The following is a 23,144-nucleotide window of genomic DNA, read 5'->3' as shown; positions in this document are numbered from 1 at the left end:
TCTTTAGTGGCAATAACCTGAAGCGATCTTTTTCTGTATGACCTCATCACTCTGCCACATCGTTGTAGAGGAATTCTGGCTCTCTATTCTTTACAATGTTGTTTAAATTCACTGAAATTTGCAGACATTTGTTTATTCACAACTCTAAGGTCTCACTATTGCTTATCAATCTTGTTGATTAAATGCAGTTTAATTGGGTTGAGGTCTGCACATTCCCTGGGCCTTTTTCAGCCATTCTATTATGGATGTTTTGTTATATTTGGGGTTCTGCAACTTTGCAAACCTAAGTTGTGTTGCCATGTTCTTTTTAGAGAAAAGAGACTGTAGAGTTTGTGGTGTAGTTCATTGATTGTGATATTGTTTTATCATACACTCAAAAAAGGTGTATGTTTATACTTGCAGATGACCAATTAATCAAGTTCATTTGTTTAGCAGCACCTGGCTGCTACGTATCCTCTTAATTTCTATGGAAGCAATAGGGTTATCTTTCACTGGACTTCACAGAGTTCTATGAAAACTTTTTTCACTCTACTATACTATAACTATAGGTAGCAAAAAGATCTCTGCGTCAATAAAGCAAAACATTTGAATCCCATATTACCTGGGGCGCCTCTGTCAGTGCGCCCCAGGGCAGCTGTGGCTACATTGTAGCTTGCCATTTATGGGCTCAAAATGTGGTCATAAATATTTTGTACTTGTAAATCAGTTTTGTACTTGTAAATCAGGATTTGTATGTGTAAAAAGAATTGTGTGTGTGTAAAAAAGATTTGTATGTGTAAAAAAGATTTGTGTGTGCGTAAAAAAGATTTGTATGTGTAAAAAAGATTTGTGTGTGCGTAAAAAAGATTTGTATGTGTAAAAAAGATTTGTGTGTGCGTAAAAAAGATTTGTGTGTGGACTTAGCCAAAAAACCCCTGCAAGTTACACGTACGAATTTTGACCCTATTTTTCTTCCTTTCATCTGATTGGTCAATGTCATGTCAATCACAAATGTAATAATCCAATCAGAGAACAGATGGGTTTGGCTGTCGGAGGGGCACTTTTTTTGAACTGCAGGTCTTTGAAGGGAATAAATGCCCTTTTACATGCCCAGTGTTGCCAACTTAGCGACTTTGTCGCTATATTTAGCGAGTTTTCAGACCCCCTTAGCGACTTTTTTTCTAAAAAGCGACTAGCGACAAATCTGGCGACTTTTTCTGGTGTTATTGGAGACTTATTTATGATGACTATTTGACGTGAAAGCGCGTATCGCTCTTACTCTCAACAAGCAGCGGGTGCTGCCATGGGCACCTCGCCCGTTCCAAAGCGCTCACGGGTGGAGGATAGTCCTCCCCCAGCTGCTATCAGGGCAGGAGATGTTCACACCTATGCGTCCAAACTGCAAATGAATCACGCATGAGCGAAGCCGCTGTTCCCGCACTGACTGTAACGCAGTCAGTTCTTCTTTTACTCTTATGCTGTTTTGTGGATCACAAGGTTCAAAACTACTTATAAACACACACACACAAAGTAACTCCACCAGAGTGCCTATTTCGGGTCACTTTTTCCGGTCCAAGCCCGGGTAAAGGAGCAGGGTTGGAATTGTGACATTAAAAAAACAATAATTGCTAAAAGAAATTTAATTTGTAGTTCTAAATAAACTCTAAATGCATGTAGGACGTTTTTTACTCACTTTATGTCTCTTCCACGATGTTATTTCTCTCTCCAACAACGCAGGTTACAATTATATTAGCATGACCAATTATGCAAATTAGGTGATGACGTCATTTAGCGACTTCTAGCGACTTTTAGGACAGCCAATAGCGATATTCCTTACTGAAGAATTGGCAACACTGTACATGCCAACCCAGAGTTTTCCTTCATCACCACGAAGGAAAACAGTCTGTGGTCGTCTGAGTTTGGTGATTTTTGTGTCACAGGTCTACGTGCTTAATACAGGGACTTCCACAGCCTTTTCAACAGCGCTGCGGACCGCGGGGGGCGGGCAGTGTTTTGGAAATGACAGTCTTCATTACAAAGCTTTCTTCCTTATGAATTAGCATACATGTTTTTATTGAACATTTGAAGAACTAGCAAAAAAAACCCCCGAAACTCTTGTAGAGGACATAAAATCAGAGAGAAACGACAAGGAGCAGGTGCATCTAGTACAGGTAGAGCTGCTGCAAAAACCCACAGAGCTCAGCAGCCAGCGCAACAAATTCTGGATCCTTTGCTTTTAGTTAGCAGTTAGCATTAGCAGCACATCCTGCGTCCGATGTGAAAGGACCTTTATGCTGCGCACTGTGACTCACAGCAATGGTCCCGGGTCAGCCCTGACTTTGTGTTAAACTAATCCTAAAGTAATGATGGTATTTCTAACCACTGATATAACACAACTTTATCCTTTCAACAGCTGCTGAAAATTAGCGGACCTAGCTGCTATCGGATATTTATATAGAGATCCTCCAGCTTCAAACTGTATTACCCTTCAAGGACCTGCAGTTCAAAAAAAGCGCCCCTCCGACAGCCAAACCCATCTGTTCTCTGATTGGATTATTACATTTGTGATTGACATGACATTGACCAATCAGATGAAAGGAAGAAAAATAGGGTCAAAATTCGTACGTGTAACTTGCAGGGGGTTTTTGGCTAAGTCCACACACAAATCTTTTTTACGCACACACAAATCTTTTTTACACATACAAATCTTTTTTACGCACACACAAATCTTTTTTACACATACAAATCTTTTTTACGCACACACAAATCTTTTTTACACATACAAATCTTTTTTACGCACACACAAATCTTTTTTACACACACACAAATTCTTTTTACACATACAAATCCTGATTTACAAGTACAAAACTGATTTACAAGTACAAAATATTTATGACCACATTTTGAGTCCATAGGCCATTGCCAGTGTGTGAATGTGTGTGTGAATGGGTGAATGACTGAATGTAGTGTAAAGCGCTTTGGGGTCCTTAGGGACTGAGTAAAAGCGCTATACAAATGCAGGCCATTTACCATTTACCATTTTACTTTATCAATAAAATGTTCATATAAAAAATCATTGTGGTCGTTTTTCCGTACCATTTGAACTTACTCATGCTTGAAGTTTGACCAGAAAAGGCACAGAGGAGTGCTCTAAGTCAGCGGTCTCCAACCCCTGGGCCATGGACCGGTACCGGTCCGTGGCCCGTGAGTCGTTTGGCACCAGGCCACAAGTGTTGGGGCTCGTATGTGAAATTTATGGTTTTCAAGGTTTTTATCGTTATCTTTTAAATCATTTTTATCGTTAACTCGGTTTCCCTGGGCCTTTTCCCGTGTGTTATGAAGAAATCTTCTTTTCTTGTGTACCGGCATTGGGTTTTATTTTGTTGTATTTATCCGCGACACCTTAAAGACAGTAAAAATATTGTTGGATATAAACTGGTCCGTGGTGCAAAAAAGGTTGGGGGCCGCTGCTCTAAGTTCATGTCTGTAAATCACAATGTTGAAGCCTAAAACTATGTTTAGTAATATTTATGTCATGTCTGCACTAAAGTAACCTTCAGTTTTTTGTGAAGGACTAACATTTGGGATATGGATGTATCCAAAATCTTCTGGAATGTCTGTGAAGTCTTAACTCATGGAGTAAAGGTGATTTTGAGGTTGTGGTGATTCTGGGCACATCATGACAGAATTCCATCAATTTGCAGACATGGATAACATATATAATGGGAAAGTTCTTATAATCCAATTGCATAGTCCACTTGAAAGACTCATATGTAGTTGGTGCCTTCATAGTGCAGGTAGCACAGAGTCACAAAGAGGTCACACAGAGGTCTTCTTGGAGCCTTGTGTTCACTCTTTGTTGATGAAATTTACATCAATCAGACCCAAGCACATATAAATTAGAACACTGGTGTTTCACTTCCAGGGCACTTCAGATTAGACTTTCAGGGATGAACCACTCAATCTGTTAACAGTATAATAATGTGAAGACACCTTACAAAAGTAATATGTTATTTGAGTCAGATGCCACTTGAAGCTCGCTAATTATAGAGATATTTTGATAAGGCTAAATGTTTTCTTTATGACAGCAACAGACATCAAATGCCATGTTTACTTTCCACCACAGATACTCTCGGCTCCTGTCCAATGACAGGCTGCAGCTACAACTATCTAACAACTCCCACATGCACCCATACTCACTGCCTTACTCTCTCTTTCTCTCCATTTTGCACACAAACACACAGAGCAACACGCAGGCTCCAAATGCTTTCTATTTTTGTGATCATAATTATTTGATGACAGGGCTTCTGGTTTCGCAACCACCCTTTTGTACACTCGATCTATCTGTGAATAATTTAGCACTGAGAGCTAGAAAGGTGGGTCCCTTAAAACAGCAGGTACAGGCAAACTCTGGAGGCAGGACACACAGAGAGAGCATTGCCATCCTATCTTTGTCATCCGCCCACTCCTTACTCACGGCTCTTTAGTCCGGCTGCTGTGCTTCCATCGAGCTGTATATTAATCCAAGTTTTAATTTATCCATTCTTACAAACAACCTTTCAGCACAGCAGGCTCCACAGTGTCCAGCTGTAAGGTAAGGAGCTCATTGGATGGAGTGACCCCCTTTCTGCATCTGCTCTTCAATCAGCCATCATGGAGGAACTCCAGAGAAAACTGAATCAGCACTATGAAGACACCAAGCCAAGAAAGGTGAGTTCTTATGACACCACTTTATTTTGAAATTATAGGTTTCACTGTTATAAATGTTTCAGAGGAAAAGACTTGTTAAGGTCGTTTCAATTATCAAGCCTCCGCTCTCTCTCTTTTTTCTAAACTATTGCAAAACTATTAGCAGGTGATTTTAAGCACATAGTTAAAGAGTTCTCTGTTTGCAGCTCATGTTGTGAAGCTGCAAATAGAGAATGACACAGGACTGTTGATGTGTGTATTAACATTCTGCAAAAATTTGCACAGATGGTCAAATACCATATTTTTCTGCTTATAAACCTACCTATAGTCTATTTATTTATATAGCCCCATTCACAGCAACAATCACCTCAACGTGCTTTGTACTATAAGATAAAAGAAACTCTTCAGTTACTTGTTAATCACTCATTAGTTACTAATTAATGTTTTTGGTGTTACAAGCAACAACAAGCAGTGGAATCAAAGATGTCACCTTCCACTCCAAACTGCAGGTGAGGTTCAAGCTGGCATCATCCTACAGTGGCCGAGTGCTGAAGCACGTGTACGAGGACGGTCAAGAGCTGGACAGCCCCGAGGAGAAATACCCTCACAGCTTTATCCACCGCAAAATCCCTCCCAGCCACCTCGAGATGGAGCAGCTCTGCGGGTTTGAGGACACTCATGGAGACCAACAGAGTGGGTTTTTACTTTATATGCATGGTTGCCCTTAGGATTGTTTGCTTGGGCAATACTGCATGTAAACTGGGAGCAGGCAAGGCAAGCAAGGTGTAGTAGTTTGCATAAAGTGATCTTTTTTTCACCATTAAAGTAAAAACACGCACAGTTAATCCTGTAGCATGAATCCAGTAGCATGAAATGTCCAGCGTGCTTTTAAATGTTACAGGGAAAGTATTCAGCAAACACAATGATAGTCCTAATTCAATCCATGTCTCCAGTTTTTTGGATTTGCAAAGCAGCATGTGCCAGATAAAGTGAAAGACTGGAACACAAACTGTGAGCTTGTAAATTACTTTAGGTCACATATTTGCATATTTGGCTATTTTGACATGTTTGTAGAAGATTTAAAAATATATTTTTAACTAGAATTGATTGAATTTAAAGCCCATTTTGATGTTGGTAACCAAGATAATTATTTGACTGCCTAATCAATGTATTTAAAGGTACTGTGTGTAAAATTTCCCCACTAGATGTCAGTAGTTTCAGTCAGCTGAATTCTCTTTTCTTACCCTCCCTATTTAAGTGCATAGTCCTAACTATAGCAGCTGCTGTAGTGCAGAATTCTCTGGCTGCTGTTCATCTGTAGTGATCGTAAGGTGTCAGTGTTACCTCACCTGCAAATATGCCAGGTGTCCACTTCTATTTGCGCTGGAGGAGGCTGTAAAACTTTAAAAAAGGTGTACAATACAAGCAGATGAAGCTCATTTCTGTCTCATGACAGTGATACTGAAGTGAGTTGTTGAGAATATCCTGAACTGTTATGTTGGTTAGCATTGTTGGTTTTGCTGCTATTAGCTGGCGTTAGTAAAACTCTTTTTGAAGTGGAGCTAACAATTTGGGACTCAAACACTTAACAAATAAACTCTTATATGATCTGAGAATGTAATCACACTATTTATCAGAGGAAAAGTGTGATTATTTTTAGGACACTCAAGTTTAAGATTAGCTGGTATAATGTGAGTTTATAACCAGCTAATGTTGTTGAATAGTCCGCTTTTTAGTCATCTGTTTCTTGCTTGATGATCTTGAAGCTTTATGTAGGTCTACTGTACACTTCTCTAAGTAGATTTATGGTCATTGATTAAATGAAGTATCTTCATCTTTGATTGTATTTTACATAAATTTAGATATTCTAAATTATCTATAAATTCTGAATATCTATAAATTTAGATATTCTAAATTTATAAATTGTATTGTCCTATTTCCATCTGTCTCAGTCTGCGGCTGAGAGAGTTGTGCCACATGTGTGAATTCTGCATGGTCTACTGGTTGCCATCTACATCAGAGGGCAAAAGAATTGCCACAGACGGCAACAAATGTATTATTTGTCACAGCCGATTGCTGTATTATCACAAATAGATTGGGGAAATCAGATAGCAATCTGAACCCATCTTATTGCCACTTTATCACCATTTTATCACTGTTTTGATGCAACAGAGTTGGTTTGAAGAGGGCAACTGACTAGAGTGGCCTCAAGCCTCGTCTCCCTCTTCAAAGCGACCATTTCAAAGGCAGAGCGATTGCAAGTTGATTGGACACGGTCGCAATATTTTAAGTGTTCCACAACTTATCCACACCCATTAATAAGAAAAACAGCTCTAAGGAAATGGACTCTACCACTTTGGATGTCTTTTGCTGGTCCACACTCCCACCAGGTGCTTTGGATACCACTGTTTATAGGTTTGGTTTCAGTAGTTGGTTCTAAGTGATCAATGCACATCGATGTGTTAGAAATAGAGCACATGCTGTTGCTACAGATGAAAACTGCACTTGAGTCTGAAATATTGTATACAAGTTCTCACTCTAGCCTGACAACATGTTTTATTCTGTACGCAGGTGTCTATCCTCCAACAGGGCTCATAGCCCAGAGAATAAATGTATATAGAGGAATGGGAAGCTACAAACCTGCAGCTGGCCAGACTGAGGAAGGAGAGGGAGACAGCAAGGTAAAAATCCAGAATTTGATATTATATTTTAGTTGAGTTAATGTAGGTTTTTCACCAACAGTGCCAATTATATTTGTCTGTTCTTCTCAAAATTTTAAACACATTGTTTTCAGACTTTATTAATGTAAATAACTCCATGTTTGGGCATGAATTGTGAAGCTAGGAATGTGCTTTATACATAGATCTAGGCTGAGGTGTCAGATTTCATGAAAGGTGCTTCATTTGTAACATAAGAAGTCGTCATGAGAAAAAAAAAAAGAATGCATTTTCAAGAAAGATTCTTTCAGCTGCTCCTTTTGCAAGGGGTTGCATATTTGATTTGCACAGATTTTTTTATGCCGGATGCCCTTTCTGACAAAACCCTCCCAGGCATTCGTGTCTTCTCCCTGATCCTGAGCTGGGAAACTTTTGTGAATTAAGCAAACGTGTTAACTGCTGAACTACAGATTATTTTCCAACTTACAAATAAATCATATATGATGGTCAAGGTCAATGCTTTACTCGCATATACAAGTAAAACATTTACTTTTGACTCACTGACTTGTTGCATCTTACAGCATATGGTAAACAAGATGACTAGTTATTCATCAGCGTCACGTTTTTGAGCTATAGAAGACCAGAGAAAAGGCTTTGACCTCATCTTTGATCGTTCTAAGTTTGTGTTGTACACTTGCTTAATGAGAGCCCCCCCCCCCCCCCTTTGAGTTGAAGGACAGCCAGAAAAAAGTTGAGGGGGTTGAGTGTGTAAAAAACATTCAAAAAACATTGCTTGTTCCTGCAATAATCTACATAAGGTAACTGTAACTGTTTGGTTTTTACATTAATCTGGGTGCACTCCATGCTATGGCATGGCAAGTTTTCAGTCAATGGCTCTATGGGAATCACATTGTTGGTGCAGAAATGCTATGAAACTTTGTTAGTTTTGTTTAAAAAGAAATGGTAACTATGCATGTTTTTTTGTGCTAGCACATCAGTTATCTGTGATGTGTAGATACATCCATCCATCCATCCATCCATCTTCATCCGCTTTATCCGGGGCCGGGTCGCGGGGGCAGCAGCCTAAGCAGAGAAGCCCAGACCTCCCTCTCCCCAGCCACCTCCTCTAGCGTATCCGGGGGAACACCAAGGCGTTCCCAGGCCAGCCGAGAGATATAATCTCTCCAGCGTGTCCTGGGTCTGCCCCGGGGCCTCCTCCCGGTGGGACATGCCCGGAACACCTCACCCAGGAGGCGCCCAGGAGGCATCCTTGTCAGATGCCCGAACCATCTCAACTGACTCCTTTCGATGTGGAGGAGCAGCGGCTCTACTCTGAGCCCCTCCCAGATGGCCGAACTTCTCACCCTATCTCTAAGGGAGAGGCCAGCCACCCTTCGGAGGAAGCTCATTTCTGCCGCTTGTATCCGCGATCTCGTTCTTTCGGTCACTACCCACAGCTCGTGGCCATAGGTGAGGGTAGGGACGTAGATCGACCTGTAAATTGAGAGCTTCGCTTTTACACTCAGCTCCCTCTTCACCACGACGGACCGGTGCAGCGTCCGCATCACTGCAGCCGCAGCACCAATCCGTCTGTCGATCTCCGGCTCCCTTCTCCCATCACTCGCGAACAAGACCCCGAGATACTTGAACTCTTCCACTTGGGGCAGGAACTCATCCCCGACCCGGAGTGGGCACCACCCTTTTTCCGGCTGAGAACCATGGCCTCAGATTTGGAGGTGCTGATCCTCATTCCTGCTGCTTCACACTCGGCTGCGAACCGTTCCAGTGCGAGCTGGAGGCCTTCACCCGATGAAGCCAACAGAACCACATCATCCGCAAAAAGCAGAGATGAGATTCTGAGGCCACCGAAGTGAAAGCCCTCCGCCACTTGGCTGCGCCTAGAAATCCTGTCCATAAAAATTATGAACAGAACCGGTGACAAAGGGCAGCCCTGGCGGAGCCCATCACCCACCGGGAACGAGTCCGACTTATTACCGGCAATGCGAACCAAGCTCTTGCAACGGTTGTACAGGGATCGAATGGCCCGTAGCAATGGGCCAGACACCCCATACTCCCGCAACACCTCCCACAGGACACCCCGAGGGACACGGTCGAGTGCCTACTCCAAGTCCACAAAACACATGTAGACTGGTTGGGCAAACTCCCATGCACCCTCAAGTATCCTCGAGAGGCTAAAGAGCTGGTCCAATGTTCCGCGACCAGGACGAAAACCGCATTGTTCCTCCTGTATCCGAGGTTCGACTAGCGGACGAACTCTCCTTTCCAGCACCCTGGCATAGACTTTCCCAGGGAGGCTGAGGAGTGTGATTCCCCTGTAATTGGAACACACCCTCCGGTCTCCCTTCTTAAAGATGGGGACCACCACCCCGGTCTGCCAGTCCAGGGGTACTGCCCCTGATCTCCACGCAACATTGCAGAGGCGTGTCAACCAAGACAGCCCTACAACGTCCAGAGCCTTCAGGAACTCGGGGCGGACCTCATCAACACCAGGGGCTCTGCCACCAAGGAATTGTTTAACTGCCTCAGTGACCTCGCCCCCGGAAATTGGCGGGTCATTCCCCTCATCCCCAGACTCTGCTTCCTCCTCGGAAGACGTGTCAGTGGGATTAAGGAGGTCCTCGAAGTATTCCTTCCACCGCCTGACAATTTTCTCAGTCGACGTCAGCAGCGCTCCACCAGCACTATACACAGTGCAGGTAGAGCACCGCTTTCCCCTCCTGAGACGCCTGACGGTTTGCCAGAATCTCTTCGAGGCAGTCCGAAAGTCTTTTTCCATGGCCTCTCCGAACTCCTCCCACACCCGAGTCTTTGCTTCAGCCACTGCCCGAGCCGCATTCCGCTTGGCCTGTCGATACCTGTCAGCTGCCTCCGGAGTCCCACAGGCTAACCAAGCCCGATAGGACTCCTTCTTCAGCCTGGTGGCTCCCTTCACCTCTGGTGTCCACCATTTGGTTCGGGGATTACCACCACGGCAGGCACCAACCACCTTGCGGCCGCAGCTCAATGCAGCAGCTTCGGCGATGGAGACGCTGAACATGGTCCATTCGGACTCAATGTCCCCAGTCTCCCTCGGAATGCTGTTGAAGCTCTGCCGGAGGTGTGCGTTGAAGATCTTGCGGACTGGGGCCTCTGCTGTTGTAGATACAACACCACTTAATCTCTTAAGCAGCATGCTTTTTTTTAATTAACTAATATAAGTGTTTAGTGCCTTTTTTATTTTCACTGCTGTCTGTGCACTGTAAACTGGTGTTTTATCATGTCATTAGCAACAAATGTGAACAATTTTGTAGCATTTTTTTTTAATGCAATGGCATCTGTGCTGCATGTTTTCTGCCACCCATCATTGCTGTTATGCCACACATGGCAGTTAAAATGTGTTTATTAGAAAACTGTATATAATTGTTCAAGGTTTTGCCAAAAAAACAAGATTAATTCAGTAAATAGGTTTTGGACACTGACCATTTGGTTCTGATAATTCAGATTTTGTAAATTCTGAAAGACTCTAATTCACTTGTCAGTTTAAATGAGCTGGAATCAAAACAGTCAGTCGCTATTAAGAGTTTCACGATCGATTTAGTTAACTTTTATTCTTTTATTCTGGCAACAAAATTGAGTCATTAGCATCTCAATGATGCTTTATGGAAAGCATAAAGTGTCATTGTTTCTCTCTGCATATAAAATGAAAGCACTGATATACAGACACTTAGGGTTACAGTGGAACAGTGTGTACATAAAAAAGAGGCTGGCCAGTATCAGCTATACCAGGTGATATTCAGATTGGTATATGAAGCAGTATACAATACACAAACAAATTCTTTGGGTTTGTAAAAGTTTTGTCATCACATTGTTTTGCAATAACCATCCCTGTCTACAGCATGTACTGTATATCACAGCACATCACAGCTGACCAAATATCAAGGGTTGTCTCCATGGGCAGTTCGTATCTACTTTGTGGCATATACTGTAGAGGAAGCCTGATAACTTACATTTATCAGTTGATTTAGAATAATACATTTATAGTTTTGGCAAATACACCATCTGGACTTAATGATAGCAATTCTCTGTCTTCATTAATAGTTTTTTTATGTAAGAAAACTAAACTTAATAAAACTTAACTTAACCTAACTTAATAAACTCTTAAACTCATAAACTCTTAATCGCACTTTTCTTATATTTATGTGCCACCCAATTATTGAACTTTTTTTTTTTTTTTAGATTTTCTGTCATGTGAAAAAGAGTTTTCATTGTAGATGCTTGTGATTAACTGCTCATTAACAACTGTGACCACCTGTGTGAAAGCAGAAGATCTGGAGCATTCAGGTGTGTATAAAAACAATGCACAGTCTTCCCCGGTGTGGACTTCTCAACAAATTTAGCCCAAAGTCAGACCATGCGATGCTAAAAGAAACTGCAAACACCAACGAGCTATACTGCAGATTTTACAGACTTGAGCTAGCAATTAACTGTAAATTTCTAATATATTTGGTTTAATGAATAATCTTGAGTTCTATATTATACAGATCAAGATTTTTTTGTTTTGTTTTTACACTGTTTACATGATCTTCTCAACATGTTTTATGGCCAGTTGTCACACCTAAAAACTGATTTCAGTACACTATTTCAACATTATAATTTCATTATAATTTCAACTTTTGTTTTACTTGGTGATAAATACTATATAATTTGTCTTTGCTATAATGTAGTGAATGTCTAACCTTTTCTTTAAAAATTCAATTGCCATTTACTCAAAGGGAATTTATTCCAGTAACATATGATTATTTTAAATATATACACATGCATAGTAAGAGTCCATGTACTGAAAAGCAAGCAGACACACTACAGTAAAGCATTACACAATTATCAGTGAATGCAAAGTTATGTAATAATTAATTTATGGCTACACAAAAACAAAACATACAATCCAGATTTAAAATATGAAACAGGGATCTTAGGCAATTAGAACATCAGCTGCATGTTGCTCAATGAAATGTGTGCAACAAAAGCAATAAAATTGTTAATCTGACTGAAAAATGCATTTTTACTGAGCTACAATGGCAGCAGCTTCATTAGTGCAGCAGGCTAAAAGGGAGGTCAGCCACATTGCCTGCTGGCTTGATGTCAGTTTCATTCCTTTATCCTCCAAACAAAGGAATACTTGGCCCTGGTCACCAAGTCAGTATTTAGCACATTTATCAGTAGAGAGCAGCAATCTGGAGTTAGCTTATCCTTTTAGGGCATTATTGAAAGGATGGCACAGTGGCTCTACAGAGGTCCATCACCTAACAAGGTTTAATGATAATTCTAGGCTGCATTATTTTAGGGTTTCACTCTCAGTTTTAAAGTAAGAGAGATAAATTGAATCAATATGTTTCTTTTATTTTGCTTGTATATTTTAAACTTTCATATATAGATATATATATATATATATATATATATATATATATACATATATACATATATGGCAAGAATACCAGAGGCTCAAAACACCAGCTACTGGTAGACAGAACAGTCAGCCGAGACTGCAAGACCAGACTGACCAACCTGTGCACAGCCTGGATTGATTACAAGAAGGCCTATGACTCAATGCCCCACAGCTGGATACTGGAATGCCTAAAATTGTACAAGATCAACAGGACCCTAAGAGCCTTCATCAGGAACTCAATGGGGATGTGGCGTACAACACTAGAGGCCAACTCCAAGCCCATAGCACAAGTCACCATCAAGTGCGGGATCTACCAAGGAGATGCTCTGTCCCCACTGCTGTTCTGCATAGGCCTGAACCCCCTCAGTGAGATCATTAACAAGACTGGCTACGGATACCGACTACGGAACGGAGCGGTTGTCAGCCACCTCCTGTACATGGATGACATCAAGCTGTATGCCAAGAGTGAACGAGACATCGATTCACTGATACACACTACCAGGCTATACAGCAATGACATCGGGATGTCATTCGGGCTGGAGAAGTGTAGTCGGATGGTAACAAAGAGAGGGAAGGTAGTCAGAACTGAGGGGATCTAACTACCAGAAGGCAACATTGCAGACATAGAGGACAGTTACAAGTACCTGGGGATCCCGCAGGCGAATGGGAACCATGAAGAAGCCGCTAGAAAAGCTGCAACCACCAAGTACCTACAGAGGGTCAGGCAAGTCCTGAGGAGTCAGCTGAACGGTAAGAACAAGATCCGGGCCATCAACACCTACGCCCTGCCCGTGATCAGGTACCCTGCTGGGGTAATAGGCTGGCCAAAAGAGGAGATAGAAGCCACTGACATAAAGACAAGAAAGCTCCTTACCATGCATGGAGGGTTTCACCCCAAGTCCAGCACCCTGAGGCTGTACACTAAGCAGAAGGAAGGGGGCCGAGGACTGGTGAGTGTCAGCACCACAGTCCAGGATGAGACAAGAAACATCCACGAATACATCACGAAGATGGCCCCAACTGACCGAGTGCTCAGTGAACACCTCAGGCAGCAGAAACCCAAGAAAGAGGAGGGAGACGAGGAACCATCATGGAAGGACAGGCCCCTGCACGGTATGTACCACCGGCAGATAGAGGAGGTGGCTGATATCCAGAAATCCTACCAGTGGCTGGACAAAGCTGGACTGAAAGACAGCACAGAGGCACTAATCATGGCAGCACAAGAACAAGCTCTGAGTACAAGATCCATAGAGGCTGGGGTCTATCACACCAGGCAAGACCCCAGGTGCAGGCTGTGTAAAGATGCCCCTGAGACAATCCAGCACATAACAGCAGGGTGCAAGATGCTAGCAGGCAAGGCATACATGGAACGCCATAACCAAGTTGCCGGCATAGTGTACAGGAACATCTGTGCCGAGTATAACCTGGAAGTCCCGAGGTCAAAATGGGAGATGCCCCCAAGGGTGATGGAGAATGACCGAGCTAAGATCCTGTGGGACTTCCAGATACAGACGGACAAAATGGTGGTGGCTAACCAACCTGACATAGTGGTGGTAGACAAACAGAAGAAGACGGCTGTAGTGATCGATGTAGCGGTTCCGAATGACAGCAATATCAGGAAGAAGGAACACGAGAAGCTGGAGAAATACCAAGGGCTCAGAGAAGAGCTCGAGAGGATGTGGAGGGTGAAAGTAACTGTGGTCCCCGTGGTAATCGGAGCACTAGGTGCGGTGACTCCCAAGCTAGGCGAGTGGCTCCAGCAGATCCCGGGAACAACATCGGAGATCTCTGTCCAGAAGAGCGCAGTCCTGGGAACAGCTAAGATACTGCGCAGGACCCTCAAGCTCCCAGGCCTCTGGTAGAGGACCCGAGCTTGAAGGATAAACCGCCCGTAGGGGCGTGCTGGGTGTTTTTATATATATATATATATTAGGGGTGCAACGATACTCGTATCGATATTGAACCGTTCGATACAGTGCTTTCGGTTCGGTACGCATGTGTATCGAACAATACAACATTTTTAATTTATTTTATCAACTTTTCTTCTGACGATGCTGTCTGTGTTGAGAGCTCAGTGGATCTGCGTTCGTCTACTGCGCCTAGGCTGCACTGTCGAGCGCAGATCCACTGAGCGCAGCGCAAGCTAGCAAGACAGAAGCTAGCTCATTGCAACATGGCAAATTGAACCTCCCCCACCCTCATTCAGATCTGGCCTTTGGAACTATTTTGGTCTTGATGTGAAGTATGACCCTGAAGGTAAGCGCCTCATGGACAAAAGTAAAACAGTATATCGGATGTGCCACGCAATGCTCAATTACATGGGTGGGAACTACTGTGTTAGCAGTTAGCTCGTTAACGTGTTGACGCCATCCAGCCCCACGCACGGGTCGATCCGCGGTAGCTCGTTAAGGGAGATTTGCCGTGTTTTGGCGTTAAGGTCATTTCAGATTAACGCTGACAGCACTAGTGGGAACACAATGAATATGACTGCACATTTACTCCGACATCATCCTAGTGCGAAGACAAGTGGAAGCAGGCACAAACAACAAGCACGCATGCTACAGACTTTACCTGAGTCATTTAGACAGCTGTTAGCACATGATTCTCCTTATGGGGACCTGATATGTTTAATATGCTGCTGAGAATATACCCCAGAAGAAGCGTATAGTATAGCTTTTATTTTGGAAAGAGCCATTTCTCTGTAATAAAGTCTCTTTTCCAAAGATGAGGGATTTCTCAATCAGCAACATTAAATTTAAAAACTGTACTTTTGAGTTAAAATATACATTTATAATTTTAATAAATGACAACTTAAAAAAGCATGAACATTTTTTTGTATCGAAAAAATATCGAACCGTGACACCAAAGTATCGAACCGAACCGAACCGTGAATTTTGTGTATCGTTGCACCCCTAATATATATATATATATATATATATATATATATATATATGTGTGTGTGTATTAAATTTTTTTTACATCATCCTGAATACTACAGAGAGTGTGAACATGAGTCTGGAATCAGTAAGACATCCCTGCATAATAAGATGAAGGTTGCCAATCTTCTCTGGTTGCTTTGTTCCCACAGAAAGCTGCCATCAAAATAACAAAGGGTTAAATGTAATGAAGAAATTTTTTTAAAAAAACCTCTAAAATAGACATGGTGAAGATGACCTCGAACTTTGAACCGGATGGTTTACAGCAGCAGAAGACCACACTGGGATCCCAGTCGTGTCAGCTGCAAACACAGAGTCTATTTGCGCGGTTCTCCAAAACTGTGCGATAGAAGATTGACAAAATGTTGCCTGGTCTGATGGGTCTCGATTTCTGCTGCAACATCCGGATTATAGGGGTCAGAATTTGGCATAACCAAATGGGGGTGGTATAATGGTATGTGGGATATTTTCTTGGCATAATTTGGGATCGTTAGTACGAACACCACAGCCTACCTGAGTATTCTTTCTAACTATGTCCATCAATGGCACAGTGTATCCATTTTCTGATGACTGCTTCCAGGAGTATAGCATAAAATGTCACACAGCTCAGATCAACTCAAACTGGAATCTTAAACATACAGTAACAAGGAGTTTGATATACTCAAATGGCCTGCACAGACACTAGAGCCCAGTCCAACAGAGCGAATAGGATTTGCATCATGAATGTGCAGCTGACAAATCTGCAGCGACTCTGTGATGCTGTCAGATTAATATGGACCAAAATCTCAGGGGAGTGTTTCCAGCACTTTGTTGAATCCATGCCATGAAGAATAAAGGAGTTCAGAAGGTAAAAGGGGGTCCAAACAGATACTAGTAAGGTGCACCTAATTAAGTGGCCAGCGAATATAATGTATATAACAAGTATCAATATTTGCCATTATTAAAGATAGGATAAGATAACTCTTTATTGTCATTGCACAGTCATACTTACAATAGTACAGTGAAACTGGAAAACTATCCCACGTCAGCACTACACACAACTAAACACAACACGGTAAACTTTAAAGTGGATAAAAAGTACAAAAATGGTATGAATAATAGATTAAAGAATAAATATTTGCACATTATTGCCCCCCCAAAACAGTCCAGGTAGGTAGACAATTAGGTCAGCTGTTAGCATTGATTAGGGCTATTGCCCTGTTCAGATGCACTGTTTCATTGTCTAGATAACCACTGAGGATGTGCATGTTTTTCTAGACAAGCGATGACACTTTTCAACATGAAATCTTTTTTTCTTAATATCAGAGAGCAGTTGGAGTTGGGAAATGTAGAAGACATCTAGCATATGTATAAGTTAATTAAAATTATTTGTCTGTTTGGGCCTAATTGTCATGAAACAGCTGTGTGGCAGACAGAATGCAGACTCAGATGCAGGACTGGGGAGATGTGAATGAACTAAATAAAATCAACTTTAATGTTGTAGCTTACAAGAATACAACACAGTTGCAACTGTGAACTGAAAATCATAAATTCCTTCCTAAAAACCAAAAAGAAATCATGAACCAACAAAACTCATAATTCTGGATGAGAGACATATGGACATAGACAGACACAGACAACAACATGGCAACATGGCACTGATGTTGTTAATAGAAAGTGATGCAGGATTATCTGATATTTTACATTTCTTTCAGTCCCCAGTGTTGGACTTTGGTAAGATAATCATCTATACCAGCAATCTGCGCATTATCAAAGCACCGCAGAAGAAGCCTGAAATGTTTCGGCAGCACACAGTGCCTCTCATTGACTTGGAAGGATACCCAAAGGCCAGGGAAAGGGGGAGCAGGAGGAGGGCTAAAGCAGTTTTCACACAGGAGGAGGCGGAGAAGGAGGAGAAACAGATCTGCGACACTGATACCAAGGTAATGATCCTTGGTCAAATTATTCTCAGTGGTGTGGTAAGGTTTTATCACCCCATTTCTGTTTCTTGGTATTCTCACTCTCGCCATGTCCTCCTCCCCATCCCACTTTCTCTGCATGTGTCTTCAGCCATCTTTTCTTCACTTTATCTTTGCTTTCAAGAAAACGACTGCAGGATCTTCTTCTGTTTCTGCCTCACACCAAAGTCTCCTCTGTGTTTCCTTGTAAATGCAAACATGTTTGTATCCTTATTCGCTTTCTTTTCTACCTTCCTGCTGCAACAACCACCAACCTATTGTCCTAGTGTTATCTGACAACTGTGAACAAATACTGATGAGTCCACAGTTTTACTCTGCCCTTGCAGCATCTGCCTGCTGCTTACCAGCCAGCAAGGATACCCAGGTCGCTATTATTCCCTCCCTCTCACCTCCTTGGATGATTACTGTTCTCTTCTCCCTTATCCCTCCATCATTTTCTCAGCTCTCTTGTTATTTTCTCATTTTCTCTGCCTCCATAAAAGTTCATTCTCAGCCTGTTTTTTTTCCTTGTATTTCGTCATCTCACTCCTGTTTGTTCCTTTCTCTTCTTCACCATCTTTAGCAGTGACAATTCATTATATTCATCGTCTGCCTTTTTTTCCAAGAAGAGCTTAGATTCATACTTGATTTTATACATGAAAAATTTCTGCAACTGTTGGACAACAATCTGGACATGAACCTGATTATGAAATAATAATAATAACTGTATATACAAGCATCCTTATGTTTATCTTGGAGTCACCAAAGCTATAAGTGAGAACATAAACTTTCATTGAAAGACAAACCTTACCTGCCCCTTTGCCTTGTGAATTTTAGCACCATTTTATTTTTGTAGCTGCTTTCTGCTGGAAAATACCGTGTCCTGTTTTATATGACTCTGTTGTATTGCACTCATATAGAAGCAAATAATGGGCCCTACTAAAGCAGCACCTTTAGAGGGTTTTTTTGTTGTTGTTGGCTTTTTTTTTTTTTGTTATAGACTTTTTTTCTGGCTGACCCTTGCATGCCAAGCTGTCTAGCTCTCCCTTTTACAACAATTTGGGACTCATGAAGGATCTAAGTGAATATATTTCTTTTTTTTTTTTTTAATTATCCTGTTTCAAATGTAACCTCACAGCTCAGCTTCTGTTTCTGTTCAGTCATCATTCAGTTGATAACATACAGAGCAGCTGCTCATTACTGTAAACTTTGCAATAATGACCAACTGGGTATAATAAATGACAGACTGGCTGGACATTATCCTGGAGCACAGCTACTTACCACAGCCATTTAATTAGAAATATTATTAGAAAAATTCTTTGTATCATTAAGGTTTCTAGTGTTTGCCAGCAGGCACACCAGTTATACATGATAGCGGCGTTAATGTTTGCTGATTATGACGCGGCCTTTGGTGGCACTGTAAATGTTTGTGTTAACTTTAAGTGGAAAACTGTGTTTTATTATCAGAAACAGATGTTTGTAATTCAAAAGCAACAAACCTCACATTTGCACACATTTTTCATACAGGCCTTCAGATATGGGGGGACATGAGCCTTTCCTTCAAACTTGACCGACTCCCCTTTTCAGCTAAGTCTTTATCCCTGCATCCCCACTCTTTTTCACCCCTTCCTCCCTTTGTGACCCCTTTGCTCACCTCACAGGACCCCTCTTCCATCTCCTAATGTGTTTTTTCTGTCTCCAGGAGGCTGCCAGCTGCCAGCATTGTGGCGGTTCGGGCTCCGCTCCCTGCTCTCTGTGTCACGGTAGCAAGCTGTCCATGCTGGCGAACCGCTTCAATGAGTCCATCAGTGATCTGCGTTGCCAAGCCTGCTACCCCTATGGTCTGGAGAAGTGCCAGTCCTGCTCCAGTAAATAGCACCATTTGGCTGACACCCATATCTGGCAGTGAGAGAGCGAGAGTGTGAGTGAGTGAATGAGAGTGTGTGGCTGAGTGAGTGTAAGCCCAGTGTGCTACGGGTTTGTCAGAATTGTCTCAGTGGCAGTATTGCTCTAATCCAAAACGTTCTTGGTGGGGTGTTTCAAAGCACTACTAGGAAACATAAGCCATCATTGGACATTGGAGAGGGGGATTGTGACTGTGGGCACAAAATCATAAAATACAATTACTGTGTGCAGTGAACATGGCTTGCGATAACACAAATACATAATCACTTTTTTTTGTTGTCACGTTATTTTGCATCTGCTGCCTTCATCCTGATAAAACCTGGTTCCACAACAGAGTTATCATTTTAATTAAAATGATGCAAACATTTCACAGTTTATTGTGTCTACTGGGAAGGGTTCCCTGTTCATAGCTCCCCTGTCTATTCACCAGAGACACTGAAACCTTTTTCACTTGAACATAATGGGTTGTACCAGGATAATTGATGCTATTATTTTTTAGAAAAATACAGAGAGGAATGAGACAAATGGGACTGTTTGATAAACGGCGACAGCAATAATCAGGAGATGATGTTTAATGTGAGTTCCCCCCAAATAACGGTGTTACTGCAACACATATGTGCGTGTCGACCAGAGCTTTTCTCGTTGGTGGGGGGTAACTATGCAATCTTTTTAAGCCACTTTTCATCTCAACAGATAATAAATGTTTGACATTCTCAGTATTGATTTCAGATGGTGTGTTAATAATAAAAGTCTAAGAGGTGTTATGGATGAAAATATGAATGAAAATAATGATTTAAATGACAGAAATTATTTATTGTAGACCAGCTCAGGAGATTGGGATTGTTTTGTAACAGTTTTAGATCATTTAAAGGTATATCTACACATTTTTTGGGGAAATTAATTAAATAAAAATGCCTGAATACCTTTTCAATGTTTTTTTTTATTTTATTAATTATTGTTTTAAAGTTTAGCCTTTGATGCAGAAAGGATTGTTGTATGGATCAGATTACTGATTTTTTTTTTAATCTTCCTCTGTATAATCCACATCCCAGAGTGCCCATGGAGACATGTTTTTATGGCAACATTTCAGATCTTATCTATTAAAACAGTGAAGCTTGCAGTGAGCATATGTTTTATTGACTTTATTCCTAAAAGTCTCCTGCCTTTTCACTGAGCCTTATGAGTCACTCTCTGTCTCCAATCATACATGTTTGATTACCTAAAAGTCTTTCCTCAGATGGCTGTTTTTACTGTGAGTTAGTTGTTTATTGGTACAAATTTGAAAAATAGGAAACATGCAACACGCCGCATAATCCCCAGTCTCTGCATCGTATTCATTGCACCTCAAATCAAAGGCAATGAACCATATTACTTTCTATCATGACATTTGAGGATGATTTAACAGAAAAGGAAAACAAAATTAAATCTTTTTGCCTCACTGGGAAAGGCTTTTAATAGCTCTGACACTGCTGTTGTCAGCTTTGAGTGATCACCTTCATGCATTTGATTTTTGCAAGGTTACATCAACTCATCGCAAGCGCTAATGAAATCTACCCATCAGGTTTTTTCAAGTCTTTAAAGTTTAACTTTAATGTCCAAAATCAGAGGATTTCTCATATCTGTGCATTTGACTATAGTTTGCAGTTCAAAACAGCAGGCTCCCCTTAGTATGCCTTTATAATCAAATCTGAACTGCAATGATCCCCAGGACATTTTCCAGTGGCTGCTGAAGTAGCATTTTTCACCACTACCTTTATTTGGCAAGGCAGAGATGATCAATCAAATTCTTTTTCAATAGCGCTGACCACATCTTCTGGGATGTCAGTGGCAAAAAGTCATGCCAGACAAGCACCATTAGAGCCCTCTATCCCTGCCTCTGCACCTATATTTGTTCTTGGGCTTTAACTATTTTATTCTGTTTAAAAGGAAACTATAAGGGTTAGCAGCAGCCTGGTCAAAAGCCCCATCAGCAATCAGGATCTGTCTATTCCTGGGATGACCACTGTAGCCCAAATATACACTTTTATTCTTTTTTCACTCTATATTCTCTCTTATTCTGTCTCGCTCTCTTTCTCTGCCTAAAAAAATCTGCCACCCATGCAGAAGTTAAAATTGTGTTTTTCCAACGTTGTCATTTTAGCACTTCTCACTCAGTATTCCACGGGGTAAACCAAAGTGAGGGGAAACTGGGTCACTGCCACTGTTCTTGGCCTCCTCTATCCTGCAGGACCTACAGTGATAAGCGAGAAGGTAAAAACACTCAAGTGTAACACTAAATACTGTAAGTTTGTAGGACTCCAGAAAGGGGAATTGAGACAGATGATATTCACTGGGGAATGGAAATCACACACTTTGTAAGTTCAAAAAGGGTAGCTGTGTGTACAAGTGTTACTTTTAATAAGTGCAGAAAAGTAAAGAAAAGTTGATATCAACACATATCCAAAAAATGTCATGTTTATCAGGTCTTATTGCAGTCCAACTAAGGAAACTATAAAAGAAAAAGAAAAATTAGCACTTCTTATTGAGTCTTAGGCATAATTATTAAAATATTTCTATGGGGATATAGATGAGCTGGATGTGTGCTCCAGCCAGTCACCGAGAATTAGTGATGACCTCCATGCACTGTAATTATGCATAGGTACCCAAAAACAAAAACAGGAATACAGCCCATTAAGTCTGATAAATATCATCCCACTTCACCTGTCCCAATCACTCAAATTACTGGCATCACTGAAAGCAGGAAATCGAAGTGTGTAAAAATTATTTTTAGCAAAACAATCATAATTGTATGATTGAGTCTGATTAGGTTTGGGAGCTTATTCCATTCATGTACTCATAGACTGAATCACAGTGTTTTGTCTGTGATGCCTCATCACTACAGACTGTATGAAAAATAGGAACAACTTCTGGGTCTGAAAAAAGGACACCGATGCTGACGTGACCTAACATACATTCTTCTTAATAGCAAGCAGGGAGCATCCGCACTGGCTGCCAGTGGATGTCGGGTTATGCAGAACCCTCAGTAAACACTTTATGAATTTATTTTACTTTATTTTTCTAATTTAGCCTTTATTAAATCAAAAATAATAGGACTAATTATTAAACATCTCTGGGCTGGTAAAGACAAAAAAATCTTGCTTAGACTAGTAATACAAACACATAGAGTGTATGTGATACCCCCATGTTGGTGTTGTTCCTGCATCGTCATAATATTGTTGGTCCAGGATCAACACTGCAACTGACCAATCATGTTTGGATGCAATGTTGTGATGTCATAGCTTTGTCATAGCTCCGGGAAAAAGGAAAAAACTGCCTAATTAAACTGTATAAACTCCTTTCTGGAACATTTCAAGCCTTCTGTTTTCTTTATTAATTAAACAGTTTAATAAACATCAAGTTAGGTTTGCTGTCAGCCAGATTTTAGGTTATTCGTGTTGGTTTGTTTTTAATAGCATTAGCTAACTTCTTGGCTAACTGAATGTTCAGGCAACATCTCTGGTCAGTTGCAGTATGGGCCCTGGGTCAACTTAATTATGACGATGGAGGAACAACAATGACAACAACAGTGACTCAGGGATATCAGATTGTATAACAAAAC

The 23,144-nt window shown here is 41.3% G+C and overlaps 1 protein-coding gene across 3 annotated transcripts in view; it reads left to right on the top strand.

Moving 5' to 3' along the window:
* Window positions 1-20,660, top strand: part of LOC134636715 (glutaredoxin domain-containing cysteine-rich protein 2) — a 31,166-nt gene extending 10,506 nt beyond the window's left edge. The window contains exons 2-6 of one of the 3 annotated variants that reach the window (XM_063486835.1): window positions 4,543-4,689; window positions 5,178-5,361; window positions 7,240-7,349; window positions 17,399-17,626; window positions 19,344-20,660. In XM_063486835.1, coding sequence (XP_063342905.1) covers window positions 4,633-4,689; window positions 5,178-5,361; window positions 7,240-7,349; window positions 17,399-17,626; window positions 19,344-19,517 — 753 coding nt within the window. In that variant the 5' untranslated portion in view covers window positions 4,543-4,632 and the 3' untranslated portion in view covers window positions 19,518-20,660. Of the gene's footprint in view, window positions 1-4,369; window positions 4,690-5,177; window positions 5,362-7,239; window positions 7,350-17,398; window positions 17,627-19,168; window positions 19,316-19,343 lie in introns of those variants that run through there. The other 2 variants (XM_063486834.1, XM_063486836.1) reach the window with 2 other exon arrangements.
* Window positions 20,661-23,144: the final 2,484 nt, after the last annotated feature.

This window comes from Pelmatolapia mariae, linkage group LG10_11 (genome assembly GCF_036321145.2).
Source record: "Pelmatolapia mariae isolate MD_Pm_ZW linkage group LG10_11, Pm_UMD_F_2, whole genome shotgun sequence".
Lineage (NCBI taxonomy): Eukaryota > Metazoa > Chordata > Actinopteri > Cichliformes > Cichlidae > Pelmatolapia > Pelmatolapia mariae.
Note: the sequence above shows the minus strand (reverse complement) of the source record. Positions and strands in the feature narration are given on the sequence as shown.